General features: G+C 45.9%; 1 protein-coding gene across 1 annotated transcript; it reads right to left on the reverse strand.

The window, feature by feature from the left end:
- Nucleotides 1-646: 646 nt before the first annotated feature.
- Nucleotides 647-21210, reverse strand: BCL3 (BCL3 transcription coactivator). The gene is made up of 9 exons (XM_058860031.1): nt 21053-21210; nt 18656-18797; nt 14840-14948; nt 10517-10685; nt 8289-8377; nt 6835-6912; nt 4707-4874; nt 1497-1572; nt 647-813 (listed from the first exon to the last, which is right to left on the reverse strand). The coding sequence occupies exons 1-9, from the start codon at nt 21168-21170 to the stop codon at nt 647-649; spliced, it is 1116 nt and encodes a 371-aa protein (XP_058716014.1). The 5' UTR covers nt 21171-21210.
- Between the last annotated feature and the right edge of the window lie 1917 nt (nt 21211-23127).

Consider the following 23127-nt stretch of genomic DNA (forward strand, 5'->3'; position numbering starts at 1 on the left):
TTATCCCAGTTCCCTCCCAGAGCCATCCCAGTCCCTCCCAGTTCCCTGCCAGTTCCCTGCCATTAAATTCCAGTCCCTCCCAGTTCACTCCAAGTCCCCTCCCAGTTCATCCCAGTTTGACCCAGTTCAACCCAGTTTAACCCAGTTCCCTCTCAGAGCCCTCCCAGTTCCTCCCAGTCCACCCCAGTCCCTCCCAGTCCACCCCAGTCCCTCCCAGTCCACTCCAAATCCCTTCCCACTTCATCCCAGTTCATCCCAGTTTGACCCAGTTCAACCCAGTTTAACCCAGCTCACTCTCAGAGCCATCCCAGTTCCCTCCCAGTTCCCTCCCAGTCCCTCCCAGTCCCTCCCAGTCCACTCCCAGTTCCTCCCAGTCCCTCCCAATCTCTTCCCAGTCCATCCCAGTTCATCCCAGTCCCTCCCATTAAATTCCAGTCCCTCCCAGTTCACTCCCAATCCACTCCCAGTTCCCTCCCAGTCCCTCCCAGTTCATCCCAGTCCCTCCCAGTCCCTCCCAGTTCCCTCCCAGTCCCTCCCAGTTTATCCCAGTCCATCCCAGTTTGTCCCAATCCCCTCCCAGTCCCTCCCAGTCCATCCCAGTCCATCCCAGTTTAATTATTCCCGCGCTTTTTCATTTAATTTTTAATTAATTTGCATTTCCCGCCTCAGGCCGGCCCCGCCCCCCTCGTGGGCGGAGCCTCCCCACGGCCGCTTCTGATTGGTCCGCGCTGCTCCGGTGGGCGGGGCTTCCCTGGGCTCCTCGAACCCCATTGGCTGCGGACCCGGAAGTGGGCGGGGACTCCGAGGCGCAGCCTGGGAAAGGGGACGGGGTCTCAGAGGGGCCAAAATTGGGGGATTCTCACCCAAAACCACCCAAAATTTGGGAATTTCCACCCAAAATTTGGGAATTTTCACCCAAAACCAACAAAATTTGGGAATTCTCACCCAGGACACCCCAAAATTTGGGAATTTTCACCCAAAATTTGGGAATTTCCACCCAAAATTTGGGAATTCTCACCCAAAACCCCCCAAAATTGGGAATTTTCACCCCAAACCCCCTAAAATTTGGGAATTTCCACCCAAAACCCCCCAAAATTTGGGAATTTCCACCTAAAATTTGGGAATTTCCACCCAAAACCCCCCAAAATTTGGGAATTTCTGCCCCAAATCCCCCCAAAATTTGGGAATTTCCCCTCAAAATTTGTGAATTTCCACCCAAAATTTGGGAATTCTCACCCCAAACCCCCCAAAAATTGGGAATTTCTACCCAAAACTTGGGAATTTCCACCCAAAACTTGGGAATTTCCACCCAAAACCCCCAAAATTTGGGAATTTCCACCCAGAATTTCGGAATTTTCACCCAAAATTTGGGAATTTCCACCCAAAATTTGGGAAATTCCACCCAAAATTTGGGAATTTCCACCCAAAACCACCCAAAATTTGGGATTTTTTGCCCAAAATTTGGGAATTTCCACCCAAAATTTGGGAATTCTCACCGTGGGGGGGCTCCCGGGGGGGTTTTGGGGGGTCCTGGGGGGGTCTCGAGGCTTTTCCCCGGAGGATGTCGATCACCTGTGGGGGGAGGGGCGGGATCAGAGACCCCCAAAATCCTCAAATTCCAACCCAAAATTCCCAAAATCTGACTCCAAATTCCCAAAATCCCAAAAATCCCCCAAATCTGACCCAAAATCCTCCAAATCTGACCCAAAATCCCCAAAATCCCCCCAAAAATCTGTCCCAAAATCCCCAAAATCCCCCCAAATCCCTCCCAAATTGCCAAAAAAATCCCAAAAATCCTCCAAAATCCCCCAAAAATCCCCCAAAAATTCCCAAAAAATCAGAAAAAATCTCAAAAAAATCCCCAAAAAATCTCCAAAAAATCTCTAAAAAATTCCCCAAAAAATCCCCCAAAAATCCCTAAAAAATAAAAAAAAATACCCAAAAAATCCCCCCAAAATAAAAAAAGTCCCCCCAAAATCCCCAAAAAATCTCAAAAAATCCCAAAAAATCCCCCCAAAAATCCCAAAAATTCCCCAAAAAAATCCCCCAAAAAAACCCCTAAAAATAAAAAAAAACCCAAAAAATCCCCCAAAAATCCCAAAGAAATCATAAAAAAATCCCAAAAAATCTCAAAAAAATCCCCAAAAATCCCCCAAAAAATCCAAAAAAATAAAAAAAAAATTTCCCAAAAAATCCCCAAAATCCCCAAAAAATCCCCTAAAAATCCCCAAAAATCCCCAAAAATCCCCAAAAAAATCCAAAAAAATCCAAAAAAATCCCCAAAAAATCCCAAAGAAATCATAAAAAAATCCCAAAAAATCTCAAAAAAATCCCCAAAAAATCCCAAAAAAATCTCAAAAAAATCCCCAAAAAATCCCAAAAAAATCTCAAAAAAATCATAAAAAAATCCCAAAAAATCTCAAAAAATCCCCCAAAAAATCCCAAAAAATCCCCAAAAAATCATAAAAAAATCCCAAAAAAATCCCTTAAAAATCCCTTAAAAATTCCAAAAAATCCCCCAAAAAATCCACAAAAAATCCCCAAAAAATCTCCAAAAAATCCCAAAAAATCCCAAAAAATCCCCCAAAAATCCCCCAAAAATTCCCCAAAAAATCTCAAAAAATCCCAAAAAATCCCAAAAAATCCCAAAAAAATCCCCAAAAAATCCCCCAAAAATAAAAAAAAATCCCAAAAAATCCCCCCAAAATTCCCCAAAAAATCCCCAAAAAATCCCCCCCAAAAATAAAAAAAAATTACAAAAAAACCCCCCAAAAATTCCCAAAAATCCAAAAAAAATCCCAAAAACCCCCCCAAAATTCCCAAAAAATCCGAAAAAAATCTCCAAAAAATCCCCCAAAAATCCCCTAAAAAATCCCCAAAAATCCCCCAAAAATCCCCCAAATGCGGCCCCAAACCCCCCTCAAATCCCTCAAAATGCCCCAAAATTCCACTTAAATTACCCAAAATCCCCCAAAAAATCCCCAAAATCCCCCCAAAATCCCCCCAAAAAATCCCCAAAAAATCCCCCCAAAATTCCCCAAAATTGCCCCAAAAAAATCCCCAAAAATCCCCCAAAAAATCCAAAAAAATAATAATAAAAAAAATCCCAAAAAATCCCCAAAAAATCCCCAAAAAATCCCCAAAAAATCATAAAAAATCCCCAAAAAATCCCAAAAAAATCCCCAAAAAATCCAAAAAAATCCCCAAAAAATCCCCAAAAAATTTCAAAAAAATCATAAAAAAATCCCAAAAAATCTCAAAAAAATCCCCAAAAAATCCCAAAAAAATCCCAAAAAATCCCCAAAAAATCATAAAAAAATCCCAAAAAATCCCCAAAAAATCCCCAAAAAATCCCCAAAAAATCTCCAAAAATTCCCCAAAAAATCCCAAAAAATCTCCAAAAAATCCCAAAAATCCCTTAAAAATCCCTTAAAAATTCCAAAAAATCCCCAAAAAATCCCCAAAAAATCATAAAAAATCCCCAAAAAATCCAAAAAAATCCCCAAAAAATCCCCAAAAAATCCCCAAAATTCACAAAAAATCTCCCAAATTCCCAAAATTCCCTGAAACTCCCCAAAATCCTCACCTGTGCGCTGGCAGCCACGCCAGCAGCGGTGTCGTTGTGGAGGTTGCAGAGACCTCAAAAATCCCCAAAAAATGCCAAAAAAATCCCAAAAAAATCATAAAAAAATCCCAAGAAATCTCAAAAAAATCCTCAAAAAAATGCCAAAAAAATCCCAAAAAATCCCCAAAAAATCCCAAAAAATCTCAAAAAAATCCACAAAAAATCCCCAAAAAATCCCCAAAAAATCATAAAAAATCCCCAAAAAATCCAAAAAAAATCCCCAAAAAATACCAAAAAAATCTCAAAAAAATCGCAAAAAAATCCCCAAAAAATCCCCAAAAAATCAGTTAAAAATCCCTTAAAAATTCCAAAAAATCCCCAAAAAATCCCCAAAAAATCCCCAAAAAATCTCCAAAAAATCCCAAAAATCCCAAAAAATTCCCCAGAATTCCCCCAAATTCCCCAAATTCCCTGAAACTCCCCAAAATCCTCACCTGTGCGCTGGCAGCCACGCCGGCAGCGGTGTCGTTGTGGAGGTTGCAGAGACCTCAAAAATCCCAAAAAAATCCCAAAAAAATCATAAAAAAATCCCAAAAAAATCCAAAAAAAATCCCCAAAAAATACCAAAAAAATCTCAAAAAAATCGCAAAAAAATCCCAAAAAATCTCAAAAAAATCCCCAAAAAATCCCCAAAAAATTTCAAAAAAATCCCCCAAAAATCCCAAAAAAATCTCAAAAAAATCATAAAAAAATCCCTTAAAAATCCCTTAAAAATTCCAAAAAATCCCCAAAAAATCCCCAAAAAATCATAAAAAATCCGCAAAAAATCCAAAAAAATCCCCAAAAAATCCCCAAAAAATCATAAAAAATCCGCAAAAAATCCAAAAAAATCCCCAAAAAATCCGCAAAAAATCTCAAAAAAATCATTAAAAAAATCCCAAAAAATCTCAAAAAAATCCCCAAAAAATCCCCAAAAAATCAGTTAAAAATTCCAAAAAATCCCCAAAAAATCCCCAAAAAATCCCCAAAAATTCCCCCAAAAAATCTCCAAAAAATCCCAAAAAATCCCAAAAAATTCCCCAAAATTCCCCAAAATTCCCCCAAATTCCCCAAATTCCCTGAAACTCCCCAAAATCCTCACCTGTGCGCTGGCAGCCACGCCGGCGGCGGTGTCGTTGTGGAGGTTGCGGAGGCCGCAGTCGGCGCCGCAGCGCAGGAGGAGCCGCAGCAGCCGCAGCAGCCCCCGGCCCGCGGCCGCGTGCAGCGCCGTGCAGCCGGCGTAGGATTGGGCGTTCACGCTGGCTCCGTGCTGGAAAACACAGGAAAAAATGAAAAATTTGGGTTTGGAAACCCCAAAATCTGATTTGGGGGCTTCAAAAACCCCAAATCACCAAAAATTGCCTCAAAATCGCATTAAAAATGCATCAAAAAATCCAAATAATGTCTCAAAACCACCCCAAATCCAGGTGGGATTGGGTTTTGGAGGTGTCTTTGTGATGGAAAACCCAAAAAAATCCCAAAATTTGGGTTTGGGAACCCCAAAATCTGATTTGGGTGGTTCAAAAACCCCAAATCCCCAAAAATCGCCCCAAAAATGCCTCGAAAATGCATCAAAAACGTCACAAAAATGCATCAAATTGACTCAAAAATGCATCAAAACCAATCAAAACCACCCAAAATCTGGGTTTTGGAGGTGTCTTTGTGATGGAAAACCCAAAAAAATCCCAAAATTTGGGTTTGGGAACCCCAAAATCTGATTTGGGGGCTTCAAAAACCCCAAATCCCCAAAAATCAACCCAAAAACGCCTCGAAAATGCATTAAAAATGCATCAAAAACGCATCAAAACCAATCAAAACCACCCAAAATCTGGGTTTTGGAGGTGTCTTTGTGATGGAAAACCCAAAAAATCCTAAAATTTGGGTTTGGGAACCCCAAAAATCCCCAAAACCCAAAATCCCCAAAAATTGCATCAAAAATGTCCCAAAAATGCCCCAAAAATGCATCAAATTGACTCAAAAATGCCCCAAAAATGTCTCAAAAGCACCCAAAATCCACGTGGGATTGGGTGTTTCAGCTGGAAAACCCAAAAAAATCCCAAAAATTCAATTTTGGGAATCCCAAAAATCCCCAAAATCCAAAATCCCCAAAAATCGCCCCAAAATGCATCAAAAATGTCCCAAAAATGCATTAAAATGTCCCAAAATTGCATTAAAAATGCATCAAAACCAATCAAAACCACCCAAAATCTGGGTTTTGGAGGTGTCTTTGTGACGGAAAACCCAAAAAAATCCCAAAATTTGGGTTTGGAAACCCCAAAATCTGATTTGGGGGCTTCAAAAACCCCAAATCCCCAAAAATCGCCCCAAAAACGCATCAAAAATGCTCCAAAAATTGCCAAAAAAAATCACCAAAAATTCCCAAAAAATTCCCCAAAACTCCCCCCAAAAATCCCCAAAAATTCCCAAAAAATCCTCCCAAAAATCCCCCCAAAATTCCCAAAAAATTCCCCAAAAATTCCCAAAAAATCCCCCCAAAATTCCCCAAAAAATCCCCCCAAAAATTCCCAAAAATTCCCAAAATATCCCCCAAAACTTCCCAATAAATTCCCATTAAATTCCCGATAAATTCCCAATAAATTCCAATAAAAATCCTCAAAAAAACTCCCAAAAGTCCCCAAAAAACCGCAATAAATTCCCAAAAAATTATCAAAAAATTCCTGATAAATTCCAAAAAAATCCCCCAAAATTCCAAAAAAAAATCCCCCAAAATTCCCAATAAATTCCCCAAAATTCAAAAAAAGTCCCCAAAAAATCCCCAAAATTCCCCAAAATTCTTCCCAAAAAAATCCCAATAAATTCCCAATAAATTCCAAAAAAATCCCCCAAAATTCCCAAAAAAAATCCCCCAAAATTCCCAATAAATTCCCCAAAAATTCCAAAAAAAGTCCCCAAAAAATCCCCAAAATTCCCAATAAATTCCAAAAAAATCCCCCAAAATCCCCCAAAATTCCCAAAAAAATCCCAAAAACTTCAAAAATAATTCCCAAAAAAATCCCAAGAAATTCCCAAGAAATTCCAAAAAAAATTCCCAATACATTCCAAAAAAATCCCAATAAATTCCTGATAAATTCCTAAAAAATCCCAAAAAAAATCCCCCAAAAAATCCAAAAAAATCCCAAAAAAATCCCAAAAAATCCCCAAAAATTCCCAAAATTTCCCAGAATTCCCAGAATTCCCGGAATTCCCAGAAATTCCTGGAATTCCCTCACCTGTAGCAGCAGCTCAGCCATTTCCAGGCTGTTGTTCTCCACCGCGTGCAGCAGTGGCGAGCGCCCGCTCTTGATGTCCTGGAGATGCCAAAATTCCCGAAAAATTCCCAAAATATTCCCAAAATATTCCAAAAAAATTACCCCAAAATTCTCAAAAAAAATTCCCAAAAAATTCCCCCAAATTCCCCCAAAATTCCCCCAAAAAATCCCAAAAATATTCCCCAAAAATTCCCCAAAATATTCCCAAAAAATTCCCCCAAATTCCCCCAAAATTCCCCCCAAAAAATCCCAAAATTTCCCCCAAAATTCCTAAAAAAAATCCCCAAAATTCCCAAAAATTCCCCAAAATTCCAAAAAAATTCCCCAAAAATTCCCAAAAATTCCCCAAAAAATTCTCCAAAATTCCCAAAAAAATTCCAATAAATTCCCCCAAAAATTCCCAAAAAATTCCCAAAAATTCCCCCAAAAATTCCCAATAAATTCCCAATAAATTCTCAATAAATCCCCAATAAATTCCCAATAAATTCCCAATAAATTCCCAATAAATTCCTGATAATTCCCGATAAATTCCCAATCAATTCCCAATCAATTCCCAATAAATTCCCAATCAATTCCCAATAAATCCCCAATAAATCCCTGATAAATTCCCAATAAATTCCTGATAAATTCCCACTAAAATCCCAATAAATTCCCAATAAATTCCCAATAAAATCCCACTAAATTCCCAATAAATTCCCAATAAATCCCCGATAAATTCCCAATAAATCCCCAATAAATTCCCAATAAATTCTCAATAAATTCCCAATAAATTCCCGATAAATCCCCAATAAAATCCCAATAAATTCCCAATAAATCCCCAATAAAATCCCAATAAATTCCCAATAAAATCCCAATAAATCCCCAATAAATCCCCAATAAATTCCCAATAAATTCCCAATAAATTCCCAATAAAATCCCGATAAATTCCCAATAAATTCCCAATAAATTCCCAATAAATTCCCAATAAATCCCCAATAAATTCCCAATAAAATCCCAATAAATTCCCGATAAATTCCCGATAAATTCCCAATAAAATCCCAATAAATTCCCAATAAATTCCCAATAAATTCCCACTAAGATCCCAATAAATCCCCAATAAATTCTCAATAAATTATCAATAAATCCTCAATAAATCCCCAATAAATTCCCAATAAATCCCCAATAAATCCCCAATAAATTCCCAATAAATTCCGAATAAAATCCCAATAAATTCCCAATAAATTCCCAATAAAATCCCAATAAATTCATGATAAATCCCCAATAAATTCCCAATAAAATCCCGATAAATTCCCAATAAATTCCCAATAAATCCCCAATAAATCCCCAATAAAATCCCAATAAATTCCCAATAAATTCCCGATAAATTCCCGATAAATTCCCGAGGAATTCCCGAGGAATTCGGGATCTTTTCCCACCACGGCGTCGATGTCGGCTCCGTGCTCCAGCAGCACCAGGGCGCTCTCACGGGACCCGGAGCCGACGGCCACGTGCAGGGGGGTCAGGCCTGGGGGGAGGGGAGGGGAGGTCAGAGACCCCTCCCAAAATTCCCAAAAATCCCAAAATTCCCGAAAAAACCCCAAGTTCCCAAAAAAACCCAAAATTCCCCCCCAAAAAAACCCAAAATTCCCCAAAAAACCACCCTCAAAATTCCCCAAAAAACCCCAAATTCATGAAATTCCTCCCCAAAATTCCCAAAAAACCCCAAAATTCCCGAAAAAACCCAAAGTTCCAAAAAAACCACCCCAAAATTCCCAAAAAAACCCCCAAAATTCCCAAAAAATCCCTCCCCAAAATTCCCAAAAAAACACCCCAAATTCATGAAGTTCCTCCCCAAAATTCCCAAAAAACCCCAAATTCATGAAATTCCTCCCCAAAATTCCCAAAAAAACCCCAAAATTCCCAAAAAAACCCCCAAAATTCCCAAAAAACCCCAAAATTCCCAAAACCCTCCCCAAAATTTCCAAAAAACCCCCAAATTCCAAACCCCCCCCAAATTCCCAAAATCCCCCCAAAATTCCCCAAAAACCCCTCCCCAAAATTCCCAAAAAACCCCAAAATTCCCAAAACCCTCCCCAAAATTCCCAAAAAACCCAAAATTCCCGAAAAAACCCAAAGTTCCCATAAAAAACCAAAATTCCCCAAAAAAACCCCAAAATTCCCCAAAAAACCACCCTCAAAATTCCCAAAAAACCCCAAATTCATGGAATTCCTCCCCAAAATTCCCAAAAAACCCCAAAATTCCCAAAAAACCCCAAAATTCCCAAAAAAACCCAAAATTCCTGAAAAAACCCAAAGTTCCAAAAAAACCACCCCAAAATTCCCAAAAAAACCCCCACAAATTCCCAAAACCTCCCCAAAATTCCCAAAATCCCTCCCCAAAATTCCCAAAAAACCCCCAAATTCCAACCCCCCCCAAATTCCCAAAAAACCCCAAAATTCCCAAAAAATCCCTCCCCAAAATTCCCAAAAAAAACCCCCAAAATTCCCAACCCCCCCAAAATTCCTAAAAAACCCCAAAATTCCCAAAAAACCCCAAAATTCCCAAAACCCCCCCCAAAATTCCCAAAAAAACCCCAGAAATTTTCCCGCCATTCCCAGATAATTTTCCCACCATTCCCAGGACGTTTTCCCGCCATTCCCAGGACATTTTCCCACCATTCCCACATAATTTCCCCGCCAATTTTCCCGCCATTTCCAGGACGTTTTCCCACCATTCCCAGGATTTTTTTCCCGCCATTCCCAGGATTTTTTTTCCCGCCATTCCCAGATAATTTTCCTACCAATTTTCCCGCCATTCCCAGGATGTTTTCCCGCCATTCCCAGGTTTTTTTCCCGCCATCCCCATCTGATTTTTTCCCGCCATTCCCAGACAATTTTCCCACCATTCCCACATAATTTTCCCACCATTCCCAAATAATTTTCCCACCATTCCCAGGTTTTTTTCCCACCATTCCCAGATAATTTTTTCCCGCCATTCCCAGGACATTTCCCCGCCATTCCCACATAATTTTCCCACCATTCCCAGGATTTTTTTCCCACCATTCCCAGATAATTTTCCCACCAATTTTCCCGCCATTCCCAGGATTTTTTTCCCGCCATTCCCAGGACTTTTTCCCACTATTCCCAGGTTTATTTTCCCGCCATTCCCAGCCAATTTTCCCACCATTTCCACATAATTTTCCTGCCATTCCCAGATAATTTCCCCACCAATTTTCCCGCCATTTCCAGGTTTATTTTCCCGCCATTCCCAGATAATTTTTTCCCGCCATTCCATTGAATTTTCCCACCATCCCCGCATCATTTTCCCACCATTCTCAGGACTTTTTCCCGCCATTCCCAGGTTTATTTTCCCGCCATTCCCACATAATTTTCCCACCAATTTTCCCACCATTCCCAGGACTTTTTCCCGCCATTCCCAGGACTTTTTTCCCGCCATTCCCATGAATTTTCCCACCATTCCCGCATAATTTTCCCACCATTCCCAGGTTTATTTTCCCGCCATTCCCAGGACATTTTCCCACCATTCCTGGATAAATTTTCCCACCACTCCCATAAATTTTCCCGCCATTCCCAGGATTTTTTTCCCGCCATTCCCACATAATTTTCCCGCCATTCCCAAGATTTTTTTTCCCGCCGTCCCCACCCTCATAATCCCGCGCCTGCAGGTCGGGGGCGGGGCCGGGGCCTCGCAGGAGCTCGCGGAGAACGCGGGGGCGGGGCCCGGCCGAGGCTCCGCCCCCCGACAGGTGAGAGCCACAGGCCAGGTGAGCGCAGGTACGGCCCAGACGATCCGGAGCCATCGGAGACGCTCCCTGAGCCACCAGGAGACGAACCAGGGACACCTGGCCAGTGATGACAGCCAGGTGGAGAGGGGTCTGTGGGGACACAGGGGACAGGTGACACACCTGGGACAGGTGACACAGGTGACACAGGTGACACAGGGACAGGTGACACAGGTGACACAGGTGACACAGGTGACACAGGTGACACAGGGGACAGGTGAGCGCAGGTACGGCCCAGACGATCCGGAGCCATCGGAGACGCTCCCTGAGCCACCAGGAGACGAACCAGGGACACCTGGCCAGTGATGACAGCCAGGTGGAGAGGGGTCTGTGGGGACACAGGGGACAGGTGACACACCTGGGACAGGTGACACAGGGACAGGTGACACAGGTGACACAGGGACAGGTGACACACCTGGGACAGGTGACACAGGTGACACAGGTGACACAGGTGACACAGGGACAGGTGACACAGGTGACACAGGGACAGGTCACACACCTGGGACAGGTGACACAGGTGACACAGGTGACACAGGTGACACAGGGACAGGTGACACAGGTGACACAGGTGACACAGGTGACACAGGACAGGTGACACAGGGACAGGTGACACAGGGACAGGTGACACAGGTGACACAGGTGACACAGGGACAGGTGACACAGGTGACACAGGGGACACAGGTGACACAGGTGACACAGGTGACACAGGGACAGGTGACACAGGTGACACAGGTGACACAGGTGACACAGGTGACACAGGTGACACAGGTGACACAGGTGACACAGGGACAGGTGACACAGGTGACACAGGTGACACAGGTGACACAGGTGACACAGGTGACACAGGGACAGGTGAGCGCAGGTACGGCCCAGACGATCCGGAGCCATCGGAGACGCTCCCTGAGCCACCAGGAGACGAACCAGGGACACCTGGCCAGTGATGACAGCCAGGTGGAGAGGGGTCTGTGGGGACACAGGGGACAGGTGACACACCTGGGACAGGTGACACAGGTGACACAGGTGACACAGGGACAGGTGACACAGGTGACACAGGTGACACAGGGACAGGTGACACAGGGACACAGGGACAGGTGACACAGGTGACACAGGTGACACAGGTGACACAGGTGACACAGGTGACACAGGTGACACAGGGGACACAGGGACAGGTGACACAGGGACAGGTGACACAGGTGACACAGGTGACACAGGTGACACAGGGACAGGTGACACAGGTGACACAGGTGACACAGGTGACACAGGGACAGGTGACACAGGTGACACAGGTGACACAGGGACAGGTGACACAGGGACAGGTGACACAGGTGAGACAGGTGACACAGGTGACACAGGTGACACAGGTGACACAGGTGACACAGGTGACACAGGGACAGGTGAGCGCAGGTACGGCCCAGACGATCCGGAGCCATCGGAGACGCTCCCTGAGCCACCAGGAGACGAACCAGGGACACCTGGCCAGTGATGACAGCCAGGTGGAGAGGGGTCTGTGGGGACACAGGGGACAGGTGACACACCTGGGACAGGTGACACAGGTGACACAGGGACAGGTGACACAGGTGACACAGGGACAGGTGACACAGGGACAGGTGACACAGGGACAGGTGACACAGGTGACACAGGGACAGGTGAGACAGGGACAGGTGACACAGGTGACACAGGTGACACAGGTGACACAGGGACAGGTGACACAGGTGACACAGGTGACACAGGGACAGGTGACACAGGTGACACAGGGACAGGTGACACAGGTGACACAGGTGACACAGGTGACACAGAGACAGGTGACACAGGTGACACAGGGACAGGTGAGACAGGGACAGGTGACACAGGTGACACAGGTGACACAGGTGAGACAGGGACAGGTGACACAGGGACAGGTGACACAGGTGACACAGGTGACACAGGTGACACAGGTGACACAGGGACAGGTGACACAGGTGACACAGGGACAGGTGACACACCTGGGACAGGTGACACAGGTGACACAGGTGACACAGGGACAGGTGACACAGGGACAGGTGACACACCTGGGACAGGTGACACAGGGACAGGTGACACAGGTGACACAGGGACAGGTGACACAGGGACAGGTGACACAGGTGACACAGGGACAGGTGACACAGGTGACACAGGTGACACAGGTGACACAGGTGACACAGGTGACACAGGTGACACAGGTGACACAGGGACAGGTGAGCGCAGGTACGGCCCAGACGATCCGGAGCCATCGGAGACGCTCCCTGAGCCACCAGGAGACGAACCAGGGACACCTGGCCAGTGATGACAGCCAGGTGGAGAGGGGTCTGTGGGGACACAGGGGACAGGTGACACACCTGGGACAGGTGACACAGGGACAGGTGACACAGGTGACACAGGTGACACAGGTGACACAGGGACAGGTGACACAGGGACAGGTGACACAGGGACAGGTGACACACCTGGGACAGGTGACACAGGTGGGACAGGTGAGACAGGGACAGGTGACACAGGTGACACAGGTGACACAGGTGACACAGGTGACACAGGGACAGGTGACACAGGTGACACAGGTGACACAGGGACAGGTGAGACCTCATGGACAGGTGACACAGGGACAGGTGACACAGGGACACAGGTGACACAGGTGACACAGGTGACACAGGTGACACAGGTGACACAGGGACAGGTGAGCGCAGGTACGGCCCAGACGATCCGGAGCCATCGGAGACGCTCCCTGAGCCACCAGGAGACGAACCAGGGACACCTGGCCAGTGATGACAGCCAGGTGGAGAGGGGTCTGTGGGGACACAGGGGACAGGTGACACACCTGGGACAGGTGACACAGGTGACACAGGTGACACAGGGACAGGTGACACAGGGACAGGTGACACAGGGACAGGTGACACAGGGACAGGTGACACACCTGGGACAGGTGACACAGGGACAGGTGACACAGGGACAGGTGACACACCTGGGACAGGTGACACAGGTGACACAGGTGACACAGGTGACACAGGTGAGACAGGTGAGACAGGGACAGGTGACACAGGTGACACAGGTGACACAGCTGACACAGGGACAGGTGACACAGGTGACACAGGTGACACAGGTGACACAGGGACAGGTGACACAGGTGACACAGGTGACACAGGGACAGGTGACACAGGTGACACAGGTGACACAGGGACAGGTGACACACCTGGGACAGGTGACACAGGGACAGGTGACACAGGTGACACAGGTGACACAGGGACAGGTGACACAGGTGACACAGGGACAGGTGACACAGGTGAGGAACACCTGGGGACAGGTCAGGAGGTGGCTCTGGGGGTGTGGCCAATGTGTGACAAAGGGGCGGGGCTCTGTGACCCCCCAAAGTGTCCCCAAAGTGTCCCCAAAGTGTCCCCAGGTGTCCCCAGGTGTGTTTTGGGTGTCCCCAGGTGTCCCCAGGTGTCTCCAAAGTGTCCCCGGCTGTCCCCAGGTGTCCCCAGGTGTGCTTTGGGTGTCACCAGGTATGTCCCAGGTGTCCCCAAATGTCCCCCAGGTATCCCCAAATGTCCCTCAGGTGTCTCCAGGTGTCCCCAGGTGTCCCCAAGCTGTCCCCAGGTGTCCCCAGGTGTCCCCAGGTGTCCCCAGGTGTCCCCAGGTGTGCTTTGGGTGTCACCAGGTGTGTCCCAGGTGTCCCCAAATGCCCTCGAGGTATCCTCAAATGTCCCCCCAGGTATCCCCAAATGTCCCTCAGGTGTCTCCAGGTGTCCCCAGGTGTCCCCAAATGTCCCCAGGTGTCCCCAGGTGTCCCCAGGTGTCCCCAGGTATGTCCAGGTGTGTCCCAAGGTGCCCTGAGGTGTCCCCAGGTGTCCCCAAATGCCCTCGAGGTATCCCCAAATGTCCCCCAGGTGTCTCCAAATGTCCCCCAGATGCCCCCAGGTGTCCCCCAGGTGTCCCCAGGTGTCCCCAGATGTCCCCCACGTGTCCCCAGATGTCCCCAGGTGTCCCCAGCTGTCCCCAGGTGTCCCCAGGTGTCCCCAGGTGTCCCCAGGTGTGTCCCCAGGTGTCCCCAAGGTGTCCCCCGGTGTTCCCCAGGTGTCCCCAGATGTCCCCAGGTGTCCCCAGGTGTCCCCAGCTGTCCCCAGGTGTCCCCAGGTGTCCCCAGCTGTCCCCAGGTGTCCCCAGGTGTCCCTCACCTGTCTCAGGTTGTTGTACACGTCCAGGTCCCTCCCCCCGCGCAGGAACAGCGACACCAAACGTCGAGCGACGGGGACAGAGCCCTGAGCCACCGCGATGTGCAGGGGCCTGAGGGGACAGCGGGGGACATTTGGGGACATTTGGGGACATTTCGGGACATTTTGGGGACATTTGGGGACATTTGGGGACATTTGGGGACATTTTGGGGACATTTGGGGCCATTTTGGGGACATTTGGGGACATTTGGGGCCATTTGGGGCCATTTGGGGCCATTTGGGGACATTTGGGGACATTTGGGGACAATTTGGGACCATTTTGGGAGATTTTGGGTCATTTTTTGGGTCATTTTGGGGAAATTTGGGGCCATTTTGGGACATTTTTGGAAGATTTTGGGGACATTTTGGGACATTTTGGGGACATTTGGGGACATTTTGGGGACATTTGGGGACATTTGGGGACATTTGGGGACATTTGGGGCCATTTGGGGACATTTTGGGCCATTTGGGAACATTTTGGGGACATTTGGGGCCATTTGGGAATATTTTGGGGACATTTGGGGACATTTGGGGCCAATTGAGGACATTTGGGGACATTTTGGGGCCACTTTGGGACATTTTTGGGACATTTTGGGTCATTTTTTGGTCATTTTTTGGGTCATTTTGGTTCATTTGGGGACATTTTGGGAGATTTTGGGACATTTTTTGGTCATTTTTTGGGTAATTTTGGGACATTTGGGGACATTTGGGGGACATTTGGGGACATTTGGGACCATTTGGGGACATTTTTGGGAGATTTTGGGTCAATTTTTGGTCATTTTTTGGGTCATTTGGGGACATTTGGGGACATTTTGGGGACATTTTGGGACATTTTGGGCAATTTTGGGCAATTTTGGGGGAATTTGGGGACATTTGGGGCCATTTTGGGAGATTTTGGGTCATTTTTTGGTCGTTTTTTGGGTCATTTTGGGGCCATTTGGGGCCATTTGGGGCCATTTGGGCCATTTGGGGACATTTGGGGACATTTGGGGTCATTTGGGGCCATTTGGGGACATTTGGGGACATTTGGGGACATTTTGGGTCATTTTTGGGCCATTTTGGGGACATTTGGGGACATTTTGGGGACATTTGGGGACATTTGGTGCCATTTGGGGACATTTTGGGTCATTTTTGGGCCATTTTGGGGACATTTGGGGACATTTTGGGGCCATTTGGGGCCATTTTGGGGACATTTGGGGACATTTTGGGGCCATTTGGGGCCATTTGGGGCCATTTGGGGACATTTGGGGACATTTGGGGACATTTTGGGGACATTTGGGGCCATTTGGGGACATTTTGGGCCATTTGGGAACATTTTGGGGCCATTTGGGGACATTTGGGGACATTTGGGGCCATTTGGGGACATTTGGGGACATTTTGGGTCATTTTTGGGCCATTTTGGGGACATTTGGGGACATTTTGGGGCCATTTGGGGCCATTTTGGGGACATTTGGGGACATTTTGGGGCCATTTGGGGCCATTTGGGGCCATTTGGGGACATTTGGGAACATTTTGGGACATTTTTGGGAGATTTTGGGGACATTTGGGGACATTTGGGGACATTTTGGGGACATTTTGGGAGAATTTCGGGAATTTTGGGGGAATTTTGGGGGGGGGGAGGGGCAGCGCCGTTCCCGCCCCTCCCCCCGCGCTCTTCCCGTAAAGGGGCGTGGCCTCCCCGATGACGTCACGGGGGATTCCCCGCGCGCGCGGGGTGGGGGAGGGGCGGCCCCGGGGGTTCCCACGCTCCTGGGGGTGGGGGAGGGGAAATGGGGGGGGGGGTCCGGGAAGGATTTTGGGGTTTTTTGGGGGGGATTTTGGGGGAATTTTGGGGGGATTTTGGGGTTTGGGGGAATTTTGGGGGGATTTTGGGGTTTCCCGGTGGTTTTAGGGGCGATTTTGGGGGAATTTTGGGGGGGATTTTGGGGTTTCCCGGTGATTTTGGGGGGGATTTGGGGGGAATTTTGGGGTAATTTTGGGGTTTCCCGGTGATTTTTGGGGGGATTTTTGGGGGATTTGGGGGGAATTTTGGGATTTCCCGGTAATTTCGGGGGGGATTTTGGGGGGATTTTGGGGTAATTTTGGGGTTTCCCGGTGATTTTGGGGGGGATTTTGGGGGAATTTTGGGGGAATTTTGGGGTTTCCCGGTAAATTCGGGGGGATTTGGGAGCGATTTTGGGGGAATTTCGGGGGGATTTTGGGGGAATTTTGGGGTTTCCCGATAAATTCGGGGGGGATTTTGGGGGAATTTGGGGGGAATTTTGGGGTTTCCCGGTGATTTTTGGGGGGATTTTGGGGGAATTTTGAGGTTTCCCGGTAATTTCGGGGAGATTTTGGGGGAATTTTGGGGTTTCCCGGTGATTTTTGGGGGGAAATTTTGGGGTTTCCGGGCAATTTCGAGGGGATTTTTGGGGGGATTTTGGGGGGATTTTGGGGAATTTTGGGGTTTGGGGGGATTTTGGGAGATTTTGGGGGGATTTTGGGGTTTCCCGGTGATTTTTGGGGGGAAATTTTGGGGTTTCCCGGGGGATTTTGGGGTTTTCCCGGTAATTTTGGGGGGATTTTGGGGAATTTGGGGAGGATTTGGGGGGAATTTTGGGGGAATTTCAGGATTTCCCGGTAATTTCAGGATTCCCTCTGATTTTGGAGTCTCCCATGAGATTTTGGGGTGATTTTGGGTGATTTTGGGGTCTCCCATTGGATTCTGGGGGGATTTTGGGGTCTCCCATCAGATTTTGGGGGGATTTTGGGGGATTTTGGGGGTCTCCCATCAGATTTTGGGGGGATTTTGGGTGATTTTGGGTTCTCCCATCGGATTTTGGGGTGATTTTGGAGTCTCACATCAGATTTTGGGGGATTTTGGGGTCTCCCATCAGATTTTGGGGGATTTTGGGGTCTCCCATGGGATTTTGGGGTGATTTTGGGGGGATTTTGGGATCTCCCATCGAATTTTGGGGTGATTTTGGGGGATTTTGGGGTCTCCCATCAGATTTTGGGGGATTTTTGGGTCCCCCATCAGATTTTGGGGTGATTTTGGGGGATTTTGGGTGATTTTGGGGGATTTTGGGGTCTCTCATGGGATTTTGGGGTGATTTTGGGGGATTTTGGGGAGATTTTGGGGGATTTTGGGGTGATTTTGGGGGATTTTGGGGTGATTTTGGGGGATTTTGGGGGGATTTTGGGGGATTTTGGGGGATTTTGGGGGGATTTTGGGGGATTTTGGGGGGATTTTGGGGTTTTTTGGGGGGGATTTTGGGGGAATTTGGGGGAATTTTGGGGTTTGGGGGAATTTTGGGGTTTCCCGAGGATTCTGGGGGGGATTTTGGGGGGATTTTGGGGTGATTTTGGGGGGATTTTTGGGGTCTCCCATCAGATTTTGGGAGATTTTGGGGTCTCCCATGGGATTTTGGGGGGATTTTGGGGGATTTTGGGGGATTTTGGGGGATTTTGGGGGATTTTGGGGTGATTTTGGGGTGATTTTGGGGGATTTTGGGGTGATTTTGGGGTGATTTTGGGGGATTTTGGGGTGATTTTGGGGGATTTTGGGGTGATTTTGGGGGATTTTGGGGTGATTTTGGGGTGATTTTGGGGGATTTTGGGGTGATTTCGGGGGATTTTGGGGTGATTTTGGGGGATTTTGGGGTGATTTTGGGGGATTTTGGGGTCTCCCATCAGATTTTGGGGGGGATTTTGGGGGATTTTGGGGTCTCCCATGGGATTTTGGGGTGATTTTGGGGGATTTTGGGGTGATTTTGGGGGATTTTGGGGTTCCTCACTCACGTGTCCCCATCCTCGTCCTGCCGGGTGGCGGCGGCGATGGCGGCGGCCAAGGGGGGTTCGGGGACCCCCAAAATTTGGGGAGGGGTCACCCCCAAAGCCGCCCCTCCCCCCAAAATCGCCAGCGGAGGCTCCGCCCTCAACCCTGAACCGGGTGGGGGAGGGGTGGGAAAAAAAAATGGAATTAAATTTGGGGTGGGGGAGGGGATTTTGGGGAATTTTTGGGGGGATTTTGGGGGATTTTGGGGGGATTTTGGGGAATTTTGGGGATTTTTGGGATTTTTGGGGGGATTTTTGGGGAATTTTGGGGGGGATTTGGGGGGATTTTTGGGGGGATTTTGGGGGAATTTTTTAGGGAATTTTTGGGGGATTTTTGGGGGAATTTTGGGGGGATTTTGGGGGGATTTTGGGGGGATTTTTGGGGTGGGGGAGGGGAGGGATTTTGGGGGGATTTTGATGAACTTTTAGGGGGAATTTTGGGGAATTTTGGGGGATTTTGGGGTGGGGGAGGGGAGGGATTTGGAGGAATTTTTTGGGGGGATTTTGGGAGATTTTGGGGGAATTTGGAGAAGGGTCTCCCCCCAAAAAACCCCAAAAAAAGGGAATAAAAAGGTGGGGGAGGGGAGGGGATTTTGGGGAATTTTTTGAGGAAATTTGGGGGGATTTTGGCGAATTTTTTGAGGAAATTTTAGGGGGATTTGGGGGGATTTTGGGGTGGGGGAGGGGAGGGATTTTGAGGAATTTTTGGGGGGATTTTGACGAATTTTTTGGGGAATTTTGGGGGGATTTTGGGGGGATTTTGGGGTGGGGGAGGGGAGGGGATTTTGAGGAATTTTGGGGGCATTTTGAGGAATTTTTGGGGGGATTTTGGAAGATTTTTGGGGTGGGGGAGGGGAGGATTTTGAGTGGATTTTGATGAATTTTTAGGGGGAATTTTGGGGGGATTTTGGGGTGGGGGAGGGGAGGATTTTGACGAATTCTTTGGGGGAATTTTGGGGAATTTTTTGGGGGGATTTGGGGGGATTTTGGGGAGGGGTCTCCCCTAAAAAAAATCCCAAAAAATCCTAAAAAATTCCCAAAAAAATCCCCAAAAAAAGGAGGGAAAGGTGGGGGAGGGGTGGGAAAAAATTGAATTGAATTTGGGGTGGGGGAGGGGATTTTGGGGATTTTTGGGGGGATTTTGGGGTGGGGGAGGGGAGGGATTTTGAGGAATTTTTGGGGGGGATTTTGAGGAATTTTTGGGGGATTTTGGGGGGATTTTTGGGGAATTTTGGGGAATTTGGGGAGGGGTCTCCCCCAAAAAACCCCAAAAAAAGGGAATAAAAAGGTGGGGGAGGGGAGGGATTTTGAGGAATTTTGGGGGGATTTTTGGGGGGATTTTGGGGGGGATTTTGGGGTGGGGGAGGGGAGGATTTTGAGGAATTTTTGGGGGATTTTGGGGGGGATTTTGGGGGATTTTGGGGTGGGGGAGGGGAGGGATTTTGAGGGGATTTTTGGGGGAATTTTGGGGAATTTTGGGGGGAATTTTGAGGAATTTTTGAGGAATTTTGGGGGGATTTTGGGGGGGATTTTTGGGGGGATTTTGACGAATTTTTTTTGGGAATTTTGGGGGATTTTTGGGGGGATTTTGGGGTGGGGGAGGGGAGGGATTTTGAGGAATTTTGGGGGGATTTTGGGGAATTTTTTGGGAGGGATTTTGAGGAATTTTGGGGAAGGGTCCCCCCAAAAAAACCGCAAAAAAAGAAGGAATAAAAAGGTGGGGGAGGGGAGGAATGGGGGGTGGGGGTGGGGAGGGATTTTGAGGAATTTTTGGGGGGATTTTGAGGAATTTTTTGGGGAATTTTTTGGGGGATTTTGGGGGATTTTTGGGGTGGGGGAGGGGAGGGATTTTGAGGAATTTTTAAGGAATTTTTGGGGGAATTTCGGGGGGGATTTGGAGGAATTTTTGGGGGAATTTGGGGAGATTTGGGGGGATTTTGGGGTGGGGGAGGGGAGGGATTTTGAGGAATTTTTGGGGGGATTTTGGGGAGGATTTTGAGGAATTTTTGGGGGAATTTGGGGGGATTTTGGGGAGGGGGAGGGGAGGGATTTTGAGGAATTTTTGGGGGGATTTTGGGGAAGGATCCCCCCCAAAAAACCCCAAAAAAAGGGAATAAAAAAGTGGGGGAGGGGCTGAATGGGGGGTGGGGGAGGGGAGGGATTTGGATGAATTTTTGGGGGATTTTTGGGGGAATTTTGGGGGGGATTTTGAGGAATTTTTTGGGGGGATTTTGGGGGAATTTTGACGAATTTTGGGGGAATTTAGGGAAGGATCCCCCCCAAAAAAAACCCCAAAAAAAAGGGAATAAAAAGGTGGGGGAGGGGTGGAATGGAGGGGTGGGGGAGGGGTCTCGCTCTCACCTGCTCCAATCCCGGAATTTTCCTCCCCAAATTTGGGATTTTTCCCCCCAATTTTCACCTCCTGGGGGTCGCCGAAACCCCCCCAAATTTGGGGAACCCCCTCCCCAAAATCCTTCATGGCCGAGCGGCGCTTCCGGAGCGGCAGCGAAGCCTCGGAGGGGGTGGGGGAGGGGCGGGAGAGGGTGGGGGAGGGGCGGGGGGGCTTCGTCCTCAAATCCACAGGAAAAGAATCCATTAAAAAACCCCAAAATTTGGGTTTTTCACCCCAAAAAATTCAAAAGTTTGGAGCGGGAGGTGGCGAGGAAGAGGAAGCCAGCGGGGAATCCCCAAAAAATGGGAAAAAAATGGGGTGGGGGAGGGGCGGCCACGCCCATTTTGGGGTTGGCCCCGCCCCCACTTTGGGGTGGGGGGAGGGGAGGGGGAAAAAAAATCGGATTTTTTTGGGGTGGGGAGGGGGGAAATTGGGAAAAACGGGGAGGAAAAGTCGGATTTTTGATTGAAAAGGGGAAAATTTTGATTAAAAAGGGGAAATTTTGATTAAAAAGTGGAAATTTTCATTAAAAAGGGGAAATTTTGGATTAAAAAGGGGAAAATTTGGATTAAAAAGGGGAAAATTTGATTAAATTGTCATTTGAAAAGTGGAAATTTTGATTAAAAAGGTGAAATTTTTTATTAAAAAGGGAAAATTTTTGATTAAAAAGTCGAAATTTTAATTAAAAAGGAGAAAATTTTGATTAAAAAGTCGAAATTTTGATTAAATTGTGGCTTGAAAAGTCGAATTTTTGATTAAAAAGGGGAAATTTTTGATTAAAAAGTGGAAATTTTGATTAAAAAGGGGGAAATTTTAATTAAAAATGGGAAAATTTTGATTAAGAAGTGGAAATTTTAATTAAAAATGGGAAATTGTTGATTTAAAAGTGGAAATTTTCATTAAAAAGGGGAAAATTTTGATTTAAAAGGCGAAATTTTAATTGAATTGTGGCTTGAAAAGTCGAATTTTTTATTAAAAAGGGGAAATTTTTGCTTGAAAAGTCGAAATTTTGATTAAAAAGTGGAAATTTTAATTAAAATGGGATATTTTGATTAAGAAGTCGAAATTTTAATTGAATTGTGGCTTGAAAAGTCGAAATTTTAATTAAAAAGGGGAAATATTTGATTAAAAAGTGGAAATTTTCATTAAAAAGGTGAAAATGTTGCTCAAAAAGTCAAAATTTTAATTAAAAAGGGGAAATTTTTGATTAAAAAGTCGAATTTTAATTGAATTGTGGCTTAAAAAGTCGAAATTTTAATTAAATTCTCACTTGAAAAATCGAAATTTTAATTAAAAATGGGAAATTTTTATTAAAAAGTGGAAATTTTGATTAAAAAGGGGAAAATTTGGATTAAAAAGTGAATATTTTGATTAAAAAGGGGAAATTCTGGTCTAAAAAGTCGAAATTTTAATTAAATTGTGGCTTAAAAAGTCGAAATTTTAATTAAAAAGTGGAAATTTTGATTAAAAAGTCGAATTTTAATTAAAAATGGGTAATTCTTGTTTAAAAAGTGGAAATTTTAATTAAAAATTGGAAAATTTTGATTGAAAAGTGGAAATTTTGATTAAAAAGGGGAAAATTTGGATTAAAAAGTCGAAATTTTGATTAAAAAGTGGAAATTTTGATTAAAAAGAGGAAAATTTTGATTAAAAAGTCGAAATTTTGATTAAATTGTGGCTTGAAAAGTGGAAATTTTGATTAAAAAGGTGAAAATTTTGATTAAAAAGTCGAAATTTTAATTGAATTGTGGCTTTAAAAGTCGAATTTTTGATTAAAAAGGGGAAATTCTGGTTTAAAAAGTGGAAATTTTCATTAAAAAGGTGAAAATTTTGATTAAAAAGTCGAAATTTTAATTGAATTGTGGCTTGAAAAGTCGAAATTTTAACAAAAAATGGGAAATTTTTGATTAAAAAGTCGAAATTTTGATTAAAAAGGTGAATTTTTTGATTAAAAAGCGGAAATTTTAATTAAAAATGGGAAATTTTTGATTGAAAAGTGGAAATTTTAATTAAAAAGGGGAAATTTGGATTAAAAAGTCGAAAT

Source organism: Poecile atricapillus, chromosome 32, assembly GCF_030490865.1.
Source record: "Poecile atricapillus isolate bPoeAtr1 chromosome 32, bPoeAtr1.hap1, whole genome shotgun sequence".
In the NCBI taxonomy this organism is placed as follows: Eukaryota; Metazoa; Chordata; class Aves; order Passeriformes; family Paridae; genus Poecile; species Poecile atricapillus.

What these genes read in the sequence shown, in the direction of transcription:
- BCL3 (XM_058860031.1), bottom strand. Translation starts at nt 21,170, where the DNA reads ATGAAGGATTTTGGGGAGGGGGTTCCCCAAATTTGGGGGGGTTTCGGC. An exon ending in CAGGACGAGGATGGGGACAC is followed by an intron (nt 14,949 to 18,655) that starts GTGAGTGAGGAA and finishes CTGTCCCCTCAG; the next exon opens with GCCCCTGCACATCGCGGTGG. An exon ending in GAGCCGACATCGACGCCGTG is followed by an intron (nt 6,913 to 8,288) that starts GTGGGAAAAGAT and finishes TGGCATCTCCAG; the next exon opens with GACATCAAGAGCGGGCGCTC.